The 17,176-nt window shown below is 64.5% G+C and overlaps 1 protein-coding gene and 1 long non-coding RNA gene across 11 annotated transcripts in view; one reads left to right on the plus strand and one right to left on the minus strand.

Annotated features, from left to right (window-relative positions):
- The window catches only part of RBFOX3 (RNA binding fox-1 homolog 3), a 417,949-nt gene that overhangs the window by 13,400 nt on the left and 387,373 nt on the right, over positions 1-17,176 (minus strand). For 7 of the 9 annotated variants that reach the window (XM_086688211.1, XM_086688209.1, XM_086688216.1 and 4 more), the window contains 2 exons: positions 6,709-6,963; positions 1,132-1,269 (listed from right to left, as the gene is read on the minus strand). In XM_086688211.1, coding sequence (XP_086544337.1) covers positions 1,132-1,269; positions 6,709-6,963 — 393 coding nt within the window. The remainder of the gene's footprint in view (positions 1-1,131; positions 1,270-6,708; positions 6,964-17,176) is intronic. The other 2 variants (XM_086688210.1, XM_086688213.1) reach the window with 1 other exon arrangement.
- LOC147574577 (uncharacterized) lies at positions 8,517-15,680 on the plus strand. Of its 2 annotated transcripts, XR_015244346.1 has the most exons (5): positions 8,517-8,649; positions 10,926-11,070; positions 12,136-12,318; positions 12,468-13,051; positions 15,128-15,680. It is a non-coding gene; the product is annotated as an uncharacterized LOC147574577 (long non-coding RNA). The 2 variants fall into 2 exon arrangements; XR_015244345.1 differs by having other exon boundaries at positions 10,926-12,318.

Consider the following 17,176-nt stretch of genomic DNA (forward strand, 5'->3'; position numbering starts at 1 on the left):
AGGCGAGTCGACGCCCTGGAGCGGGGACGAGGACAGGTGGTCTTACGCTCTGGTGAGGGGACGGGCCAGCTGACACCCTGGTGAGGGGACAGGCCAGCTGACACCAGTAGGTGTCTGCTGTATGGGGAAGAGGGATGGGAGGTGACCTGGGGACCGAGGTCAGGGCGAGCTTTGTACAGCGGCCGCTTTACCTGGGGACCCCCAGGATCAAAGGGGTTGGCAGCTGCCGGGGCCCAGGCCGAGTGGGGCAGAATCCTGATGATTCCACATCCCAGAGGCCCCTCACTGTGTCTAAGCCCCCAATCCGATGGGGCCTGGCCTCCAAGAAGGGGAGTGGCTGCTTGGGGCCAAGTGTGGGTGCCGGGTCTATCCTGAGTCCCCCCTCACGGCACCTCCCCTTTGACAAATCCCATCTGGGTCGGGGGGCGGGGGGCATGGCGTGAAGGCGGGGCTGGGGTTCAGAGGCCCGGGGTGGGGGCGGGCACAGTGCTGGCGGCGGGAAAGAAGGTTTGGGGTGAGGGCGGAGGCGCAGGAAGAAACGCGGGCCGGGCCCCCCGAGGTTCCGTGGCTGCGCTGTTTGGGATGGATGGCCTGGCTGGTGCCGGCCCGCTCGCCCACCGGGCAGCCGCACGCAAGTCAGGCGGCCCAAGAGAGTCGCCACGAGACCGGAGGCCCGCCCTGCCGGAACCAACTGGGGGAATCCAGAAGGACGGTGGCGCGTGCTTGCTTCCCACGGTTTGAGCGTCTGCCCGGAGCCCCGAGGACACGGGCGCAGAGAGGGTGAGTGCTCAGCCCTCGGGCACACAGGAGAGGCAGGGCTGGTCGGCTGCCGGGCCTCGTGGGGCCAGGAGGCTGAGCTGCCCCTCCCAGTGCCCTCTGAGGGGTGGTGGTCCCCTCCTGTCAGACCGCGGGGACTGCGGAGTGATAACCTAGCGGGCGCCTGATAACCTTTGGGCCTCGAGGGGCCTCTGAGAAGCGCCGAGGACGGGGGAAGTGGGGGTAGGGGTGGGGCGTGGAGGTGCTGCGTGTCTGGCTGCCACCCCTTCTTTCCACCCTGCAGGCTCAGGTCAGAGCTGGACCCAGGGGACCCCGCGTCGGGAGAGCCGGCACGGAGGGGCCGCAGGCACTCACCCCGAACATTTGCCGCAGGTCGGGGTCCCTGAACCGGAAGGGGATGTTGGAGACGTGTAGCCGCTTGGGCTGCTGCTTCTCTGTGTGGTCGGAGGAGTGGAGCGGCTGGCTGTCCGTCTGTGCCGCCTCGTCTGTCTGCTGCGGGGAGAGGACCCGGGCTGTGAGGTACCCCTCTCGGCCCCCGTCCCGTCCCGTCCCGTCCCATCCGGAGCGGAGGCTCTGAAGGCCGGACCCTCCAACTCCCTGGGCCTCCCCATCCTGGGGCTGGGGGCCACAGGGGGGCCGGGCAGGCGGTTCTCACTAGGTGCGGCCCAGCGGCACCTTAACCTCCGAGGCCCCCCCTCCAGGCCTCTGCACGTGGCTGTGCCCGACACCACAGACGCCAACGTGGGGCCGGCGACCCTGGCCGGGTGCGCTGTCACTGCCTGGCTCAGCCCTGAGCACACAGGTCTGACCTTAGCGGTCCCTCGGCTGCACCGACTATCCTGACCCTCAAAGTCAAGGGTTCTCCCTTACCCCACACAACCCAAGTTCTGGGAGCACGGGGGCCTTTCTGGCTTCCTAGGCCTGATGAGAAGCCGGGGAGATGTCAGAGCCCGCCCCCAGGCACGCATGCCTGCGAGGTGCTGCCCCTCATCCTAGCCCCCGTGCTGTGCAGCACCCAGACCCTCCGCAGGGACAGGCCACCAGCACACCAGCAGGCCGGCCCCCAGCCTGGTTCCGTCCCTGCTGAAGCACGGTGCCGACGGCATGCGGCCTGGGCTCCATCGACGTGTGCCCGGTGGGCGAGCAGGTGACCGACCCGAGTCTCACTGTGGCTCAGCTCACTGGTGAGGCAAGTGGGAGTGTCCAGGGGCAGCGACAGCCAGCGACAGACACGGTGGGTGGCACCCACCCCGGGGGCTCCACTGTGTCCCCAGGTGCCCCGCAGGGATGCCAAGGCTTTCTTGGGGTCGCGTCCCCGGCACTCTGCGTGGCCTTGCGTCCTTGTCCGGGGTCTGCGCCTCGGACGGGACCTTGGCTGGAGGCACGAGGGGCGCCCTGAGCTTCTCTCTGCCCGGAGGGAGCGCAGGGGGAGGGTCCCCCGAGGCCCAGGCTGGACTTCGCGAGAGTGGAGGTGCTGGTGGCCGCGGCCTCGCTCACGGCTGGAGGAGCACAGACAGCTGAGCAGCGGCGACGGTCGGGGTGCAGAGAGCCCAGGGAGAGACGCCCAGACACCGCTTCCCACGGGCTTCGCTGGTTTCCTTTCTGCCGGGTTTCCTTGCTGGCAATCGAGGGGGCGCTGGCCGCTACCGCAGGCCTCCCAGAGTTCGGACAGGTGAGCAGGGGGAGGCCCTGTGCCCGAGGCTTCCTCCCGGCTGAGGAAACGCAGCCCGAGAGTCAGAGCCTCGTCCAAGGCGACGGCTAGTGGCCAGAGGTCTGTCTGTGGGCTCCTGAGTGGCTGCCCTCAATGGCCAACCGTTCATCCTTTCTGGAAGGAGGGGGCCGCTGCCCTGCTTCGGCACTCGGCCAGGAGGCCTCTGGCCGGGCGCCAGGGTGCCACAGGCGAGGGGGGTGGACGTCATCAGCTCCGGGGCCGCTGGTCCCTCGCACTCGGGTCTGCAGCACACGGTGTGCGATCCCAGGTGTGGTTTGAAGCCACCGTCCTCCTGTTCACCTGGGGACGTGTGTGACCCAGGGAGGCCATCCCACGAGCGGTGGGCCCCATTCTGCTGAGAGTGTGTTCTCTGAGCCCTCCTATCGGGCTGGCAAGAGTGACGTGTGTCTGAGGGTGGGGCTGTAGGTGATGGCGGCGCCTGGGCCTGGGGGCCACCAAGCAGCCCCAGGAGCCAGTCTGCTGAGGCATCCGGATGGGGGGGTGGGTGGCAGGTCTGCGGGAGCAACGTCTGGCAGCTGCCTTTGGGCACCTGGGGGGTGCTAGGGGGCACCCGGGGGCTCCTCCTGCCCAGCTAGGGACCTGCAAATGCCCAACAGTCCGGCCCGCCCCCCCCCCCCAGTTGTCTTCCTCCCTTGGTCCCACTCTGCTGTGCAGAGAGCAAGCCTGTGCTAGTCCTCCAGAGGCTCGTGGGTGCCCCTGAATCAGAGCAGGGCCGGCCGTGTATCTGCTGACTCTCCTGCTTTCTGGTTACGACAAAATGTGGCTTTTTCCGTGCACTGGTCAGGGTGGGCCCAGCGCCCTCTGTCACTCCAGCCCCACCCAGTGCATTTCACACAGCTGTGCCCTCAGTTGCTCCTGGGTACGGGTGACTAACGGAATCCCCCTAAATTTGGGGATTCGGCCAGGGAGGGGCATGTAATGCCGGCTTGGGACCAGCAGAGGGCAGCGGTCAGCTTAGCCAGCTCGCACCCAAAGGAGTGGGGGGGGGGGGGGGAGCCCTGGGCACACAGTGGAGGGGGGCGGGAGGGCGCTGACGAAGTGAGGCGCCTGCGGCCTTCCTGGACTGTCTCTGCCCTGGGCCTGTCCTCATAGCAGGGCTGAGCCCACTGTGAGCCTCCATGGTCCGGGGGCCTCCTCCGGGCCTCACCGTAGAGGCCTTTAAGGGGGGCCAGCTGAGGGCCAGGAGGGGGAATGGGGCATCGAGGGGGTCATGTGGGATGAATCGTGAGTGGCGCCAGGGCACAAGCAAGAAAGGAGCCCCCTCACCCGAGCGCAGCTACACGCAGAGGCAGGTGAATGGGTTCAGTGGCTGTAAGACGGTAAGATAGGCGAGTGTCCCCGGCGGGGAGGGGGATGCGGTGGGGGGTGGGCCGGGCTGTGCTGCCTTTCCCTGGGACTCCCCATTTCTTTCCTGTCTCTTTTAAAGCGATCTTTGGCCCCAGGGCTCCAAGGCAGGGAAGAATGAAGCAACAGTGACCACCTCCCCACCGGCCTCCCTCCTGCCCCGTCTGGCCACAGTGTCCTTGTCCTTCTCCGTGTCACCTTAGCCATCACTCAAGGCCAGGAGCTGACCCCTGGTGGGTTAGAGGCAGGGTCCACATGCCACTCAGGGCACCTCCATCCCCAGAGCCTGCAGCCCCTTCACCTGGGGCTACCAGAGGTAACTCAGCACAGCGAGAGGCCTAGAAAGAGGGGGCCAGTGGCCTGGCGGGCACTCAGGCAGCAGGCAAGGACCCGGTGGGCCCGCTGGGTGGCGAGCTGGCCTGGGAGGAGGCATCCTCCACGGGTGGGTAGCCTCAAGCCATCTGTTTGCGACGTCTTCTTTGTCGTAAGGGGCAGCCCCGTCCTTGGCAGAGCCGTGCGCTCCCACTGCGGACTCTGAGCCACGGAACGTTCTAAGCTCTCTGCCGGCCACTGCACCTGTTGCACTGATGCTGACGGATGGCCTTGTCTGTCGGCACCCTGCCAGCGTGGTGGCGGCACGCGGCTGAGTCTCCCCGGGCTGGGGGGGACCGGGGGGGGGGAATACATCTGCTCTTCCCCTCTGTGCTGCGACCAAAGTCCACCCTTTCCCTTTTGCTTAAAGCTCCAGGAGCGAAGCACGCAGGGGACCGAAGGCCACAGCTCCTGCTAGCGTGGCACCCGCTGGCTGGGGAGGACAGAGAGGAGGCTGTGGTGAGCGGAGGACCCCGCCCACAAGGATGGGATGTGTGACCCAGCACGGAGGTGTTCAGGCTTCAGCTGGGAGCTCTGGGCAGCTTCTCTGGAAAGAAGAAGGTGGCTAGTGGAATCTCAGAGCAAGATCTCCTTTCCTCCCAAGGTGGGCAGCCTCTGCCTGTGGAGACACTCCAGGGGCTGAGTGCTCCTGGCCTCCAGTGGTGGCCCAGCTCTTTGCCTGGGTGTCTTCAGGTCCTCTGCAGGGCTCAGGTGGCCCCGGGGCATGATGAGTCCCGGTCGCTCCTCCTCCGTATCCCTGGACGGAAGACCTACGGACCCTGACTCCCTTGCAGGGACTTGGAGAGACCCGAGCCGACCGAAGGAAGGTCAAGGCTCCCCATTCACCAGGCCCGGGCGCTCTCCTTGGGAGGCTCTCGGCCTGGGAAGTGAGATGCTCACCTCTCGGCACGAATCCTTTCTGGGACTCCTGAGTCCCTTCCACGACCCATACTCTGTCCCATGACTGGCCCCCTGTTGACTTTTACGTCCTTGACTCGTGGGAGCCGGTGGCCACCGCGGGGCAGGGTGGTCATTTCTTCCGTGTGCCCCCACTGCTGGCTCAGTGCGCGCCCCCGACAACCGTCTGCCCAGTGAAGGAAGACTTCATGCTTTCCCCCGTTAGGCCTCATCTGGTGATGCAGGGTGTCAAGCGGGCCCCCTGGCTGGTGTCTGCCGTGCAGGTTTGCATGGTCGGCCCCCCACTCCGAGGCATCTGCCCGTCTGGCCATCCTGTCTCCTGTGCTTGCTCCCAGGGCAGATTCCTGGGCCTCAGTGTCTGCTCACGAGGAGGTCACATCGCGGGAGGTTTGGCCAGATACATGCTCTCCCATCAGAACGGGCCCATCTGCCAGCACTGACAGTACACAGAAAGGCCCCTCTGGCTCTGGTGTGAGCACACCCCCTCATGGGTTTCAGGAAGCAGAAGCAGACAGAGCGGCCCCAGAAGCACGTGTCAGCTCCGGGTTCCAGGACCCGCGGGTGTCGCCTTTGCCCGCTGTAGGAACCCTGGGGGGGCGTCCATGGGACGCAGGGACGCGGGGAGTGGTCAAGTTGACTCAGGCTGGTGGCAGTCCGCACGGGGAGGAGGGGCAGCGGCTGGGCCCCAGACGAGGGTTGGGGCCAGCCCAGCGGGCAGGTGCGCCCACACAAGGAAGGTGGGTAGTATCTGGATCCACACGGTGCCCCCATACCACCGGCAGCCAGGCTGGAGCAGGGGGAGGGCTGAGGGAGCGCAGGGCAGGGGCGCCCATCGGGACGCTGCCAGGGCGGGGCCCCTCCCGGGCGGCACAGGGCGTGCTGGCCTCCTGCCCAACCCCTACCAGCCATCGCTGGGAGGGAGCCAGCAGGGACAGCCGGATGCCCCCAACGCCCTGGGGCGGGCAGGGGCGGGCGCCTGGAGGAGGCACTTGGGAGGGCCGGGGAAGGGCTGGAGCAGGCGGGGTTCATTCAGGCTGGTCCCCGGGAGGGGGCTGCCCTCGTGGGACGCCCACCCCCCCAGGCCGGCCGCTCGCTCCCGGCCACAATCCTTCGCTGTCAGGGAATGTCTGAGAAGCGGCCGGCTCAGCACTTTCTCCTCGGAGCCGCGTTACGACCACATAATCAAGGCTCTCTGATTGGAGGGCAGCCGGACGGGTAGATTACGAGCGATTAGAAACGATCGCCGAGCCCGCAACCCGAGACACGCGAGGGGCCCCAGGCCTCCTCTCCCGCCGCCCCGTCCCTGCCTGCGCAGACACCCGGGCCCGGGCCTCGGCCGGCCGCGGGGTCACTGCCCACCCGCGGTGCCTGGCCCTTGGTGTGACAGAGACCCTCGGTGTCCGAGGCTGAAAGCCCCTTCCCTGGGGGGCAAGGACCTGGCTCCCCACCACGAGGCCTCTCCCGGCCCCTGACCTGCTGGCCCGCACGGCCCTGCCGAGCCTCCCCTCTGGGTGGGTGTGCCCCCCCCCCTTCCCCGAGGCTCCGGGCTCCAGGGGCCCCCTTACCGGCACAGTCTGGGCCCCAGCGATGGGCTGCGTGCTGGCCTCGGGGCCCGGCTGCTCGGGGTGGGTCTGTGCTGGTGTGTACAGGGTCATGCCGTGCTCCGGGGGGACCGGGGTCTGGCCCGAGTACTCCTGCGTGGGGTGCGGAGGGGGTGGCGCGTACTCGGCGGGGATGCCGTTCTGTGGCGGAGGGGGGTACTGGGCGGGGGGGTAGGGCTGGGCCATCGCTTCAGGCGGAGCCGTGGCGTCCTGATTGCCCTGTGGGGGGAAAGAGAGTGGCTGGTTAGACCGTTGGCGGGCCCCGTCCCTGCCCACCTTCCTTGTGAGAGTTCACGGGCTGAACGGGGGCGGAGGGGGGCGGGTTCCAGAAGCTCCCGTGGCCCCTCAGCATTGCCCAGGCCCCCTGGGAGGTGGACTCCCCGACACGGGGCTCCAGATCTGAGCCATTAGAGGGGACTGCCGGGGCGGCAGGTGTCTGGGGAGCTTAGGGCTCGAGACCACTCATGCACACACTTGTCGTTGTCAGACCTGAGGCCACTAAAGTCACAGGAAACCGTAGGAAAGGACCCCATGCGACGTCGTGCACCCTGTACCCAGCATCAGCCAGCGGTGACCTCTCATGACGCCATCCCACCAGGAGACACTGATCCAGACAAGACAAGAACTCTCTCTTGTTACCCTTAGCGCCACACCCACACCCTCCTCCCCGATGAAGTCTTTCAGCCTTGATTTTCCCATTGGTAAAGGAGGCGAAGGAGAACCTCTGCCCAGAAGGTGATCAGAGTTGATCCCACAGAACTCGGAGTCCGCACCACACGGCCCCCCTGATGGCCCTGATGGTGAGGTGTGGTCTGTGGGGCACGGAAGGTTCTGGCTCTGTCTTGACGACAACCCCTGAGCACATCTCCACCCCACCCCACCCTTGCAGGGCTGCCGACCCAGGCCCCAGGCCCTGGGCAGGATCCCAGCAGAGCAGAGGGGTCTTCAAATGGGGAGCCTGGACCCAGCAGCATCACCTGGGATCTTATCAGCAGTGCAAGGTCTCGCCCTCATCCCAGACCTCCCGCTGCAACCTGGGCACCTGTGGGAGCCCCTGATGTGGCCCTGGGAGGAAGGGGCCCAGAGAAGGGACTGGGGTCCTCAGGCTGTCAGAGGGGAGGTGGTGGGGAGGGCGGGCTTTCAGCAGCCCCTCTGAGCAGGCGAGGCACTCTCTGGCCTTCTGAGGGTGTCCCCAGGGGAGAGAATGCCATCTCTGAGAATCCCGCCCGCCGGCGCGGAAGGACCCCTGCACAGACTTACGGTGCTTTCCTGATGTCTCCCTGGGGAGGAGCCCCGTGCACTCCCATGTTGCCCCTGTCACGCCGACCGACCGTGGCGGGTTTCGAGGCTTGTTTCCTTGTCCACCCCTCCCCCTGTATGAGATGGGTGCTCCTCTGCCCCGTCCTTCATCAGTTATACTCATTCACCCATAACTGTGGGGGCGCCAGGCCCAGGGCCCGTGGCGGAGAGTCAGGCGGGATGGGCAGCCCGGCCCGGGCAGACTGCAATCCGGAGCGGGGGTAAATTCGGACAATTACCCAGAGCGTGAGGTGCCCTGGCCTCAGGAGGGTGTTGACGAACGCGCGAACGCCCCGGGCTGGGTGTTCTGTCTTCCGGCCGGGGCTCTGTCCACCTGCCCACCTCCCTGCTAGTGGGGGGCTGGGGGCCCACTCTCTGCCAGCACCCCCCACCCAGTGCCAGCCTCCCTTCTCAGCGCCCACTACCCCTAACTCCTGGAGTGACCCTGCTGAGTGCTGGCCTAAGGAGCCGAAAATCCTGTCCTTCTCCTCCTCCTGTGCAAAGCTGCCGGGTCCCACCTCTGTCTGCAGAGACTGAAGCCCGGGCAGTGTCGGAGTTCCAGAGAGCAGGAGGGGAACACGCGTGTGCATGCACACACGTACACTTGTGAGTGCACGCCCTTCGCTGGACATCCCCCCTCACCGCTCCAAAGTAGCCCGTGAGGTCCCACTACCTGTTGTGAGCAGATGTGCTGGCGGGGGAGGGGGTGGGCTCAGGGTGGGGAAGGGTCAGGTGAGGGGAGGTGGAGGGTTGGAGGAGGCCAGGGAGGGTTGGAGGCCAGGGCAAGGGGTGAGGGGAGCGGGAGGGGGCAGGAGGAAGAGGAGATGGCCAGGGTAAGGGGGAGGGCACTGTCAGAAGCCTCCAGAGATCAATTAACTGATAAATATTTGATCAGAACCTTCACCAACATCTTCCCAGTGTCCCCGCTTCCCTACCTCCTCCAAGGCCCGGGAAGGAGGGGCTCTTCTCCCCTCCGTGCCTTCTCACCCCACCCCCACCTCTCCCCAGCGCCCTCTTCCCTGGGTCCCCTCGGGACTGAGTGACAGCAGACGCCCCGTCGTTCCCCCCCCCGCCCCACCCCCGCCCCGCACTGCAGTGGCTCCCTGGGCTGGACACAAAGGCGGGACACCAGGCAGCATGTTTGTGGTTACTGAGTGCCGGGGTCCGGAGGCGTCTGGGTGGGCAGGAGGTGGCATTTGGGCCATTTGGCACAGGACAATAAATCAGCACGTCTGAGAACATGGTGCTCTCTGCTTTGCAGACATTAACTCACTTAATCCCCCTCCAACCCACAAGGCGAACAGCGCTCCCCATTTCCCAGCCGATAAAACTGAGGCACAAGGGCTAAGTGACTGGTCAGGTTGCCCTGGCAGGAGCTGGGAAGGCAGCGCAGGCTGCCCGGCCCTCAAACCTATGCCTCTGCCCCTCCACGCACAACTGTGGCCCTTCCCTTGGGTGTCTCTGCGGGGGGTGAGGTTTTACAGCTGAGTGACAGAGTTCAGAGCCTGGGCTACACAGGCAGGGCTCCCTCTTAGCCCCTGGGTGGCCCTGGGTGACCATCCATCCTCTTTGACAAGTTCCCTCAATCTGCAAGAGGTCGTCACGGCGCCCGGACAGAGGAAGTGCAGCATAAAGGCTGGCGACTGTGACTTGGGGGGTCTTGGGGAGATCCTCACCAGCCCTGCCTTGTGTCTCCCCCACACCCGCGCTGGAGGTGGTTGTGGTCAAGCGAGTGGCTCTCACCCTGGCTGCACACCCCACGCCTGGACCCCTCCCCAGGGCGTCTGAGTCAATTTACATCCAAACTTGCCCAGGAGGTGCTGATGTGCAGCTCAGGCTGAGGGCCCTCGGGCCGGACTTGATGGGAAAGCAGGGGTTACCAGGTGCACCCTGGGGGCGTGTCAACACCTGACCCAGAGAGGGCAGCATGGCCAGTGTCACCACGTTCTTTTTCTTCCTTCTTTCTTGGTCTGCTGGGGCCAGAGTCAAGGAGAGGCTTGGCTCTGAGGCATGAGCCGAGCAGAGTCCTCCTGCTGGGCTGGGGGCTCGTCTCAGCCGGCGGCATTTCAGAGTAGCCTGTGAACATGTCTGGCTCCCCAGGGGACTGGAAATTCCCAGAGCACGAGGGCAACTCACTCATTCTCTGCTCCCGCGTCCCTGCACTCAGCACAGCACTTCACCGCACTCGGAAGAGTCTCGGTGCACATCGGCTGGGTGGGCGGGTGGATGGATGGATGGATGGATGGGTGGATGGAGGGATGGTGGATGCAGGGATGAATGGACGGACCAATGGACAAATAGGTAGATGAATGGACGGATGGATAGGTGAATAGATGGATGAGTGGACAGAAGGATGGAAAGATGGATGGATGGACGGAGGATAGGATGGGTGGATAAATGGATGGGTGGAAGATGGATGGACGGACAGATGGATGGACGGACAGATGGATGATGGACAGACGGGTGGATGACTGGATGGATGTATGAATAGATGGGTGGAAAGATGGTTGGATGGACAGATGGATGGATGGATGGATGGATGGATGGGTGGACAGGTGAATGGATGAGTAGCTGGACAGTTATCATCCCACTCCCTTTTCCTCTCTCGTGTCATCACATTCGCCTGATAAAACCAGTAAGATCCAGCTCGGCCCACTGTACTCCATGGCCCACACCGCGGGAGAAAAACAGAAGACCACCCTGAACGATTCACTTAAGTTCACGGACTCCTGATAGAAGCAGGCCTGGCGTGGCCACTCAGCTGTCGCTCAGCTCTGGGGGACCAGTTGACTTACCCTCCTCAACCCTCCCTTCTCCGCTCCCCTCGCTCTTGGCGATAAAAGTCCACACTCACCTGTTGGCCTGCCTGCCTCGTATCCTAGAGCCCAGCCCTTCTCACCAACACGTGCTCACGGTTCTGGTGACCCACTGCAATCCCTCCCGTGACCGGAATGGGAGAACCTCCTGGACCCCGCAGCCTCGTCAGCCTACACCCCGGATTCACTGCTTCCCCACAGAGTCTCTTGGGTGAGCCGCCTGGACCTCTGGCCCCGAGTCCCTTTACTCCGACACTTTCTCAGCCCCACTCCCAACTGGCTTTCCCGGCACCGTTTCCCGAAACCACCTTCGTCAAGGTTCCCACGTCTGCCATGCTGAAAGCCTCGCTGGGCCTCATCCCTCAGCAGCACTGGAGGTGCGGACCGCTCCTCTCTCCAGAGACACTGTCCTCTCTCGGTCTGGTCAAGCCACACTCTGTTCGTTCCCTGGCTTCGTTGGAAGTTCCTTCTACATCTGTGTTACTGTCTCCTCCCCTCTCCCCAACCTGTAGATGCTAGAGGTCCCCAAAGCCCAGTCCCTGGACCCTCTCTTCTGTGGCTATCTTCACTACCTCAAGGTTCTCAGTCTCAATTTTAAAATAGCAGCTGTATGTGGGCCAACCCCAAGTTCGATCTCCATCCCGGGCTCTTCCCCACAATTCCGCGGTCTGCACGCCTCATACGCACGAGTCGAGCTTGACCTCCCCCTCCCCATGGTCCCCATCAAACTGTCCCTCTTGAGGTCTTCCGCATCTCAGGAAACACCCCTGCCCACAGGCCAGGGCTCAGCCCTACACCTGGGGTGACACCTTTCTGTCCACTGCAAACGATCAAGCAGGAAGTCCTGTCGGCTGCACCTTCAACACGTGCCCAGAACCCAACCACCTTGACCAACTCACCGCTCCCACCTGGGTCCGGCCCCCACGACGTTCCCGTCTCCCTGCTTCTGCCCCCGCCCCTACAGTCCGTCCTCGCCGAGTAAAATCCAGAGTTCCAACGTGGCCCGTTGGCCCTGCCTGACGTGGACCCCCGAATCTTGGGTCCTCACGTCCTGCTTCACCGTCCTCGCTTGTTCTCTGCTGGTCACAAGGGTCCCTGCTGTCCCTTAAACATCCAGTTCTGGCCTCAAGGAATTTGCACTGGCTGTTCCTTCTGCAAGGACGCCGTTCCCCGCACACCCCATGGAGGTCTCCCCTCCTTCAGGGTCACGTTCTCAGGGAAGCCCCCGCTTTGCACTCCCCATCCCCTGACCTGGCTTTGCCCTTCTCTGTCTCAGAGTCCCGACGCGGCCATCATGCACGGTCTGCCTCCCGCCCCAGGACGTCGTCTCCAGGCAGACCTCACCTGTTGCCGAATCATCTCCTGCACCCAGAGCGTGAGGACACACAGTAGGACTGTGACAGAGGCGCACCTCGCGGACGAGCGAACGTGTCGTGACAGCGGTCGCCAACAGAGCTAAGTGTGTCCCCAGTGCCACTGCACGGAGTCCCCACAACAAGCCTGGGGGCCGGGCTCCGTGGGAAAGTGGGGGGCGGACAGCCTGGGCCGTGCTCCGCATCTCACGTTCTCAATTCTGCGGGGCGGGTATTTTGGTCGCCACGTTTACAGAGAGGGAGTGGAGGCACGGAGGCAGAGACCAGGGCACCCGCCGGGGGTTCCGGAGCAGGTGAGCACACAGAGCCCTCCCGTCCCACACCCTCCGCTGCACGTGTGCTCACTCCAGATGCAAGGGGGGGACGGCCCGAGGCGAGTCTGCAGGCGGAGGGTGGTGGCCTGCCCGGTGCTGGGCTGGAACGCGCCCCTTCCAGCTGCTGCCGGCTCACGAGTGCACGAGTGCCGACCCGGAACATCGTTTTCCGACTCCACGTTTGGTGACCTCACCTTGGCAGCATGAGATCGGCCAGGGTGGGAGCATCCACACCCCACGAACTGGCAAGTGCCACCCTTCAGGGCTGGGTCTGTCCCCGGAGAGCTGGCTGTTAAGACCCTGGGGCCCACGTCCCGGCAGAGAGGCGGTACCGGGCACGACCGTCTGCAAAGCCAGAGTTAAGTGCGGCCCGAGCAGCTTTACGGAGCCCCTCCTCCGAGCCTGCGTTTGAACGGGAAGGAGGTGCAGGCTGTGTCCGCGAGGAGCTTCTGGCCCAGCAGGAGCCAGCCACGCCCAGAAGACACTACCAGAGGCTGGATGGAAGGTGCGAAGTTCCAGAAAGATTGATGTTCCTGCATCTGGCAAAGGGGAGCCGAGGGGAGCAGATGTCCCGTGTGGCTGGCCTTGAGGGTGGGGCCGGGGCTCTGTGAGTGACTTCACCTCGGGTCCGCCATCTGTCCAGCCAGCCTGGCTCTCCCCTCGCCCGAGAGGTGACAAGCGTGGGCTGCACCCGTGCCCTCTGGTGTCCGCCCAGAGGAGAGCGCCTCCAGGGTATTTAGTCCCTGGCTCCCTCCCCGGGAGGCTGTCTCGGGCTGGCTGTGACCTGGGCCAAGGGGGCCTGGACCTCCTCTGGAGGGTGACCCTCCCTCCTCCTCGGGTCCACTGGCTGCTCCCTCCTCACCCCCTCCCGAGGTGGCGGCGGCTCGGTCACCGTCAGCGCTGGGGTCCTGCGTGCTCCCCGACACTCCCCCTCTGTCCACCCTCCCGACACTGCTGGAAACAGTCTCACGTGGAATTTCCCCACGGCGAGGGAGGGAACCAGCTACTCCCTCCTGGATCCTGATGACGTGCTCTGCTGAAGGACCAGGCGGGCGTCTCTACAGGGAGGTGGGTCCTCTCGAGGACGCCTCGCCGCTGAGCTGCCTGGTCTTGGCCCCTGCTCCCCGAGGGGCTGCCCGTGGCACCAGGATCCTCAGCTGCTAAGGGACACCAGGCTCAGTCTTACCTCTTGGTCTGTGGAAGAGGACGGCGTCCTGTCTGCCTGGAGGCAGGGGCTGGGAGGGAGGAACCTTCATCTTTAGGATCTAGAGCTAAGGTCCCCCCAGGTATCTCTGCCCATCCCACTGGCCCAAAGCATCCTCCGCCCCAGCCTGAATTCCCAGGTCCCCCGGCCGGTGCGTTCCCGTCCTGCTGGGGTGAAGGTCCCCGTGCGTGTGAACGGATGGACTGGTGGGATGCTTGGGGAGAAGGGTCGTTGGGGGAAGGGGAAGGGGTCAGTAGCAGCCAATGGCGCCCCCCCCCCCCCGCCCCCCAGACCTTCTCTCTGCAGTCCCTCTGGCTCCTCCGCTCACAGTCCCTCCAGGACAATCAGGCTAATTGCCTCTTGGACTCCTCACCCCAGGAAGGAGGGCGCCGCAGGCCCCGGGCCCGCAGGCCAGGCTGCGGCCGGGAGACTGGCGGCACAGGCTGGGCAATGAGCCATTTCTCCACCCCTGGGCAAAGCTGGCTCCCAGACAGGGCGGAGGAGGGGGCGAGGCAGAATGGCAGAATGGCCCTGGCGTGGACCAAACTATTAGGGCGTAGCGTGCCCACCCCACCCTGTACCACGGCCCCCTGCCCGTCAGGTGTCGGACCCCCACCCTCACAGCCGTGCCACGCACAACCATATGTCCCCAAGTCACCAGCGTCTGCTGAGCTCCACTGCCTGCCTGGCACCAGGGCACATCCCGGTGGTGAGCAGGGCCTGCCCTTGGGGCCCTGCAAACTCAGTGACTTCCTGGTGACCTAAGAGTTGGGGGTCACAAGCTACGTTTCATAGGGGGGACCCTGCGGCCACAGGCCACGTGACGAGCGAGCAGGAGGTCTGGGGCACTCGCAGTGTGGAGGTGGACGTGGCAGAGGCCAGCGGGGAAGCGGGCAGGGGACCGGGTCTTGGAGATGTCTCTGCACATGTGGCTGGAACCACAAGGGGACAGACAGACGTCAACTTCCCAAACCCCGGCCACAGCCTGCTCATCCAGAGGCACGCAGCATGGGACGATTCCCAGGGCCAGGAAAATAGGAGGGCTGGTTTCCAGAGGACACCTGTCCAGAGAGCCCTTTGTGAGCACTCCTGGCCCGTCCCCCAGCTCCCCCTGAGAGAGGAGAGGAGTCAGGCTGGGGCTGGCCTCCGGGAGGCAGGAAGTAGCACCCAAGTCCCAGGGGCCTTCAGTGACAACTGAGCCAGGGGACCTCACGGCTCTGACCTCCCAGCCTGGAGGTGGGATGGCCCTGTGTCCCCCGCCCCCCGGCCCCCAACCCAGGCACGCACACGAGGCGGTGGCCCCATCTCCGACCGCGGGTGACACCCAACCTGCCCGCCGGGCAAACTGGGACCCTCCCGTCTCCGCCTCCCTGCCAGGCGCCCCCACTGGGTTCTGCTCGCTACCAACGCGAAGGCTCCTTCGGTCTTGGAACAGCTCTGCCAGAAAGCTCCTCCACGCACTGAGCTGAAACCTGCCTTCTGGAAACTTCCACCCAGCACCCGGCTCAGCCTCGGGGCCTGCACCCCTGCAGTCCACGGACTCACGCTCCCGTGGCTGACGCTCCAAGGAGTGGAGAATCCACACGGCTACACCTGCCACTGTTGCTCCCGGTGCACATCCAGGAACGTGCTGTGGTTGCTCCCGTCTTACAGGTGAGAGAAGGCAGGCGAGCAGCCATGCCTGAACCCAGGCCGGCGTCCTGGACTGTCGCCACGGCTACAGCACCTTCCCTTTCCCAGGTGCAGGGGGGTCTGGTATGGGGGCCACGGGAGGGAGCGTCACGGAGCAAGGGGACCACTCGGGACAACGCCATGAACCGTGGGAAAGCATGCGGACGCTCAGGGTGGGTGACAGACAGGAAAGGGGTGGAGAAGAGCGTCCCTCAGGGCATAGAGGAAAATCACTAACACATTTCGTTGTCTTCTTGGAGGGGACCTTCCTGTTTTCTTAATGTGCCAATCACGGGAAAGTGAAGTTTTGGGGAAAAAGACGACAAAAGTATGGGAAGGCACGGGGACGAAGCCGGGTGCAGGATGACGTCAAGGGGACAGGTGGCCACTGACTCTCGTCCCGGCAAGCCCCCGCGCCAGGACCCTTTTAGCATTCCTGCCACCATGATGCTTGGTTCTGGCAGAGAGGTCCTGCTGTGATTCAAAGAGCGCTGGGCAGGAGTATCTGCTTTTCTGGATATTTCCAAGGATGGTGGAGCCTGGCCCTGCCTCCAGGGACAACCGGGATCTCAGAAACGGACCTTGGAGGATGTTCTACCCGCTCGGCTGGGGAGGAAGTCGGCAGCAGGGAGGTGGTGAGTGCAGGCGGGGCGGGAGGGTGAGCTATGGAGAGCAGGAACACCACTGCCGGATACGCACGAGGACCCACCGGCTGCCAGGTTCTGGGTGCCTGGGGCGCACCAGTGAGCACGGCCCGTCTCCGGGAGCAGACACCCCTGTGGAGGCCCCCTGGGCATTAGCTAAATTTGAAATACATGATGTGATTTTCAGGGGCAGCCAATTAGCGTCTCCATGGCGGTTGGCTCAAGTTAACCTTCCCATCCTGGGCCACCAACTGAGAGCAGGGGCCTGGCCCGGAGGCGGCTGGTGACTCACAGAGGGGCTCCCCACGCACATGGCGGGGGGCACAGAAATGGAAATAAACAGTCCCAACAGCGATCCCAGAGAGAAAGAAGGGGCTGCTCCAGGATTCAGCCGGGGTCACTGGCACGGGGGCCAAGGGGGTGGACAGCCGCAGCACACGGCTTTCTCCCTCGCAGGTTCTTGCCCTCTGACTCAGTTGCATCCTTAGCCCAAAACAGGCCATCTTCATGGCTCACGGGCTTCTGACCCCAACTTTTGGGGCTCAGGCACTGGCAGGAGAGCATCCTTGCTAGGCGGGAACAGAGGCACTCCAGCCAGCCCAGGCACCCCGGGAAAGCCGGGTCCTAGCAGTGAGAGGGTGAGCCTGGGAGCCCTGGGGGGCAGGCCCAGCCCCCATCTCCTGCCGAGACCTCACCAGGCCCCCTTGCACCCCATCCAGCATATTCACAGCAGAGGCTTCGCTCCTGGACACGCTCATGCCTCCCTCCCCAAGTTCAAGATGTTATTCCAGAGGTGTGCGGTGGGAGGCAGTGGTGGGGAGTCCTTGCTGGTGAGCACCTTAAGTCCAGAGACTTCGGGGTGAGGGTTGTCTAAGCAGGACATGCTGGGGCACGCCTCAGGGCACAGCTGGGCTGCTATCACAGAACAGGCAACCCGGATGGGCAGGGTGATGCCTTAGCATTCTAGAATTCTATGCTAGAACGTTCTAGAATTCTATTCTAGAACATTCTAGAATTCTATTCTAGAACATTCTAGAATCTCCGTGGTACGGGTTGGGGGGAGGGTGTGGAGCTCCAGACCAGGAGAGCCCTGAGGGCCAGAGCTCTTCAC

This window comes from Puma concolor, chromosome E1, assembly GCF_028749965.1.
Source record: "Puma concolor isolate L17-30 chromosome E1, mPumCon1.1.hap2, whole genome shotgun sequence".
Taxonomy (NCBI): Eukaryota; Metazoa; Chordata; class Mammalia; order Carnivora; family Felidae; genus Puma; species Puma concolor.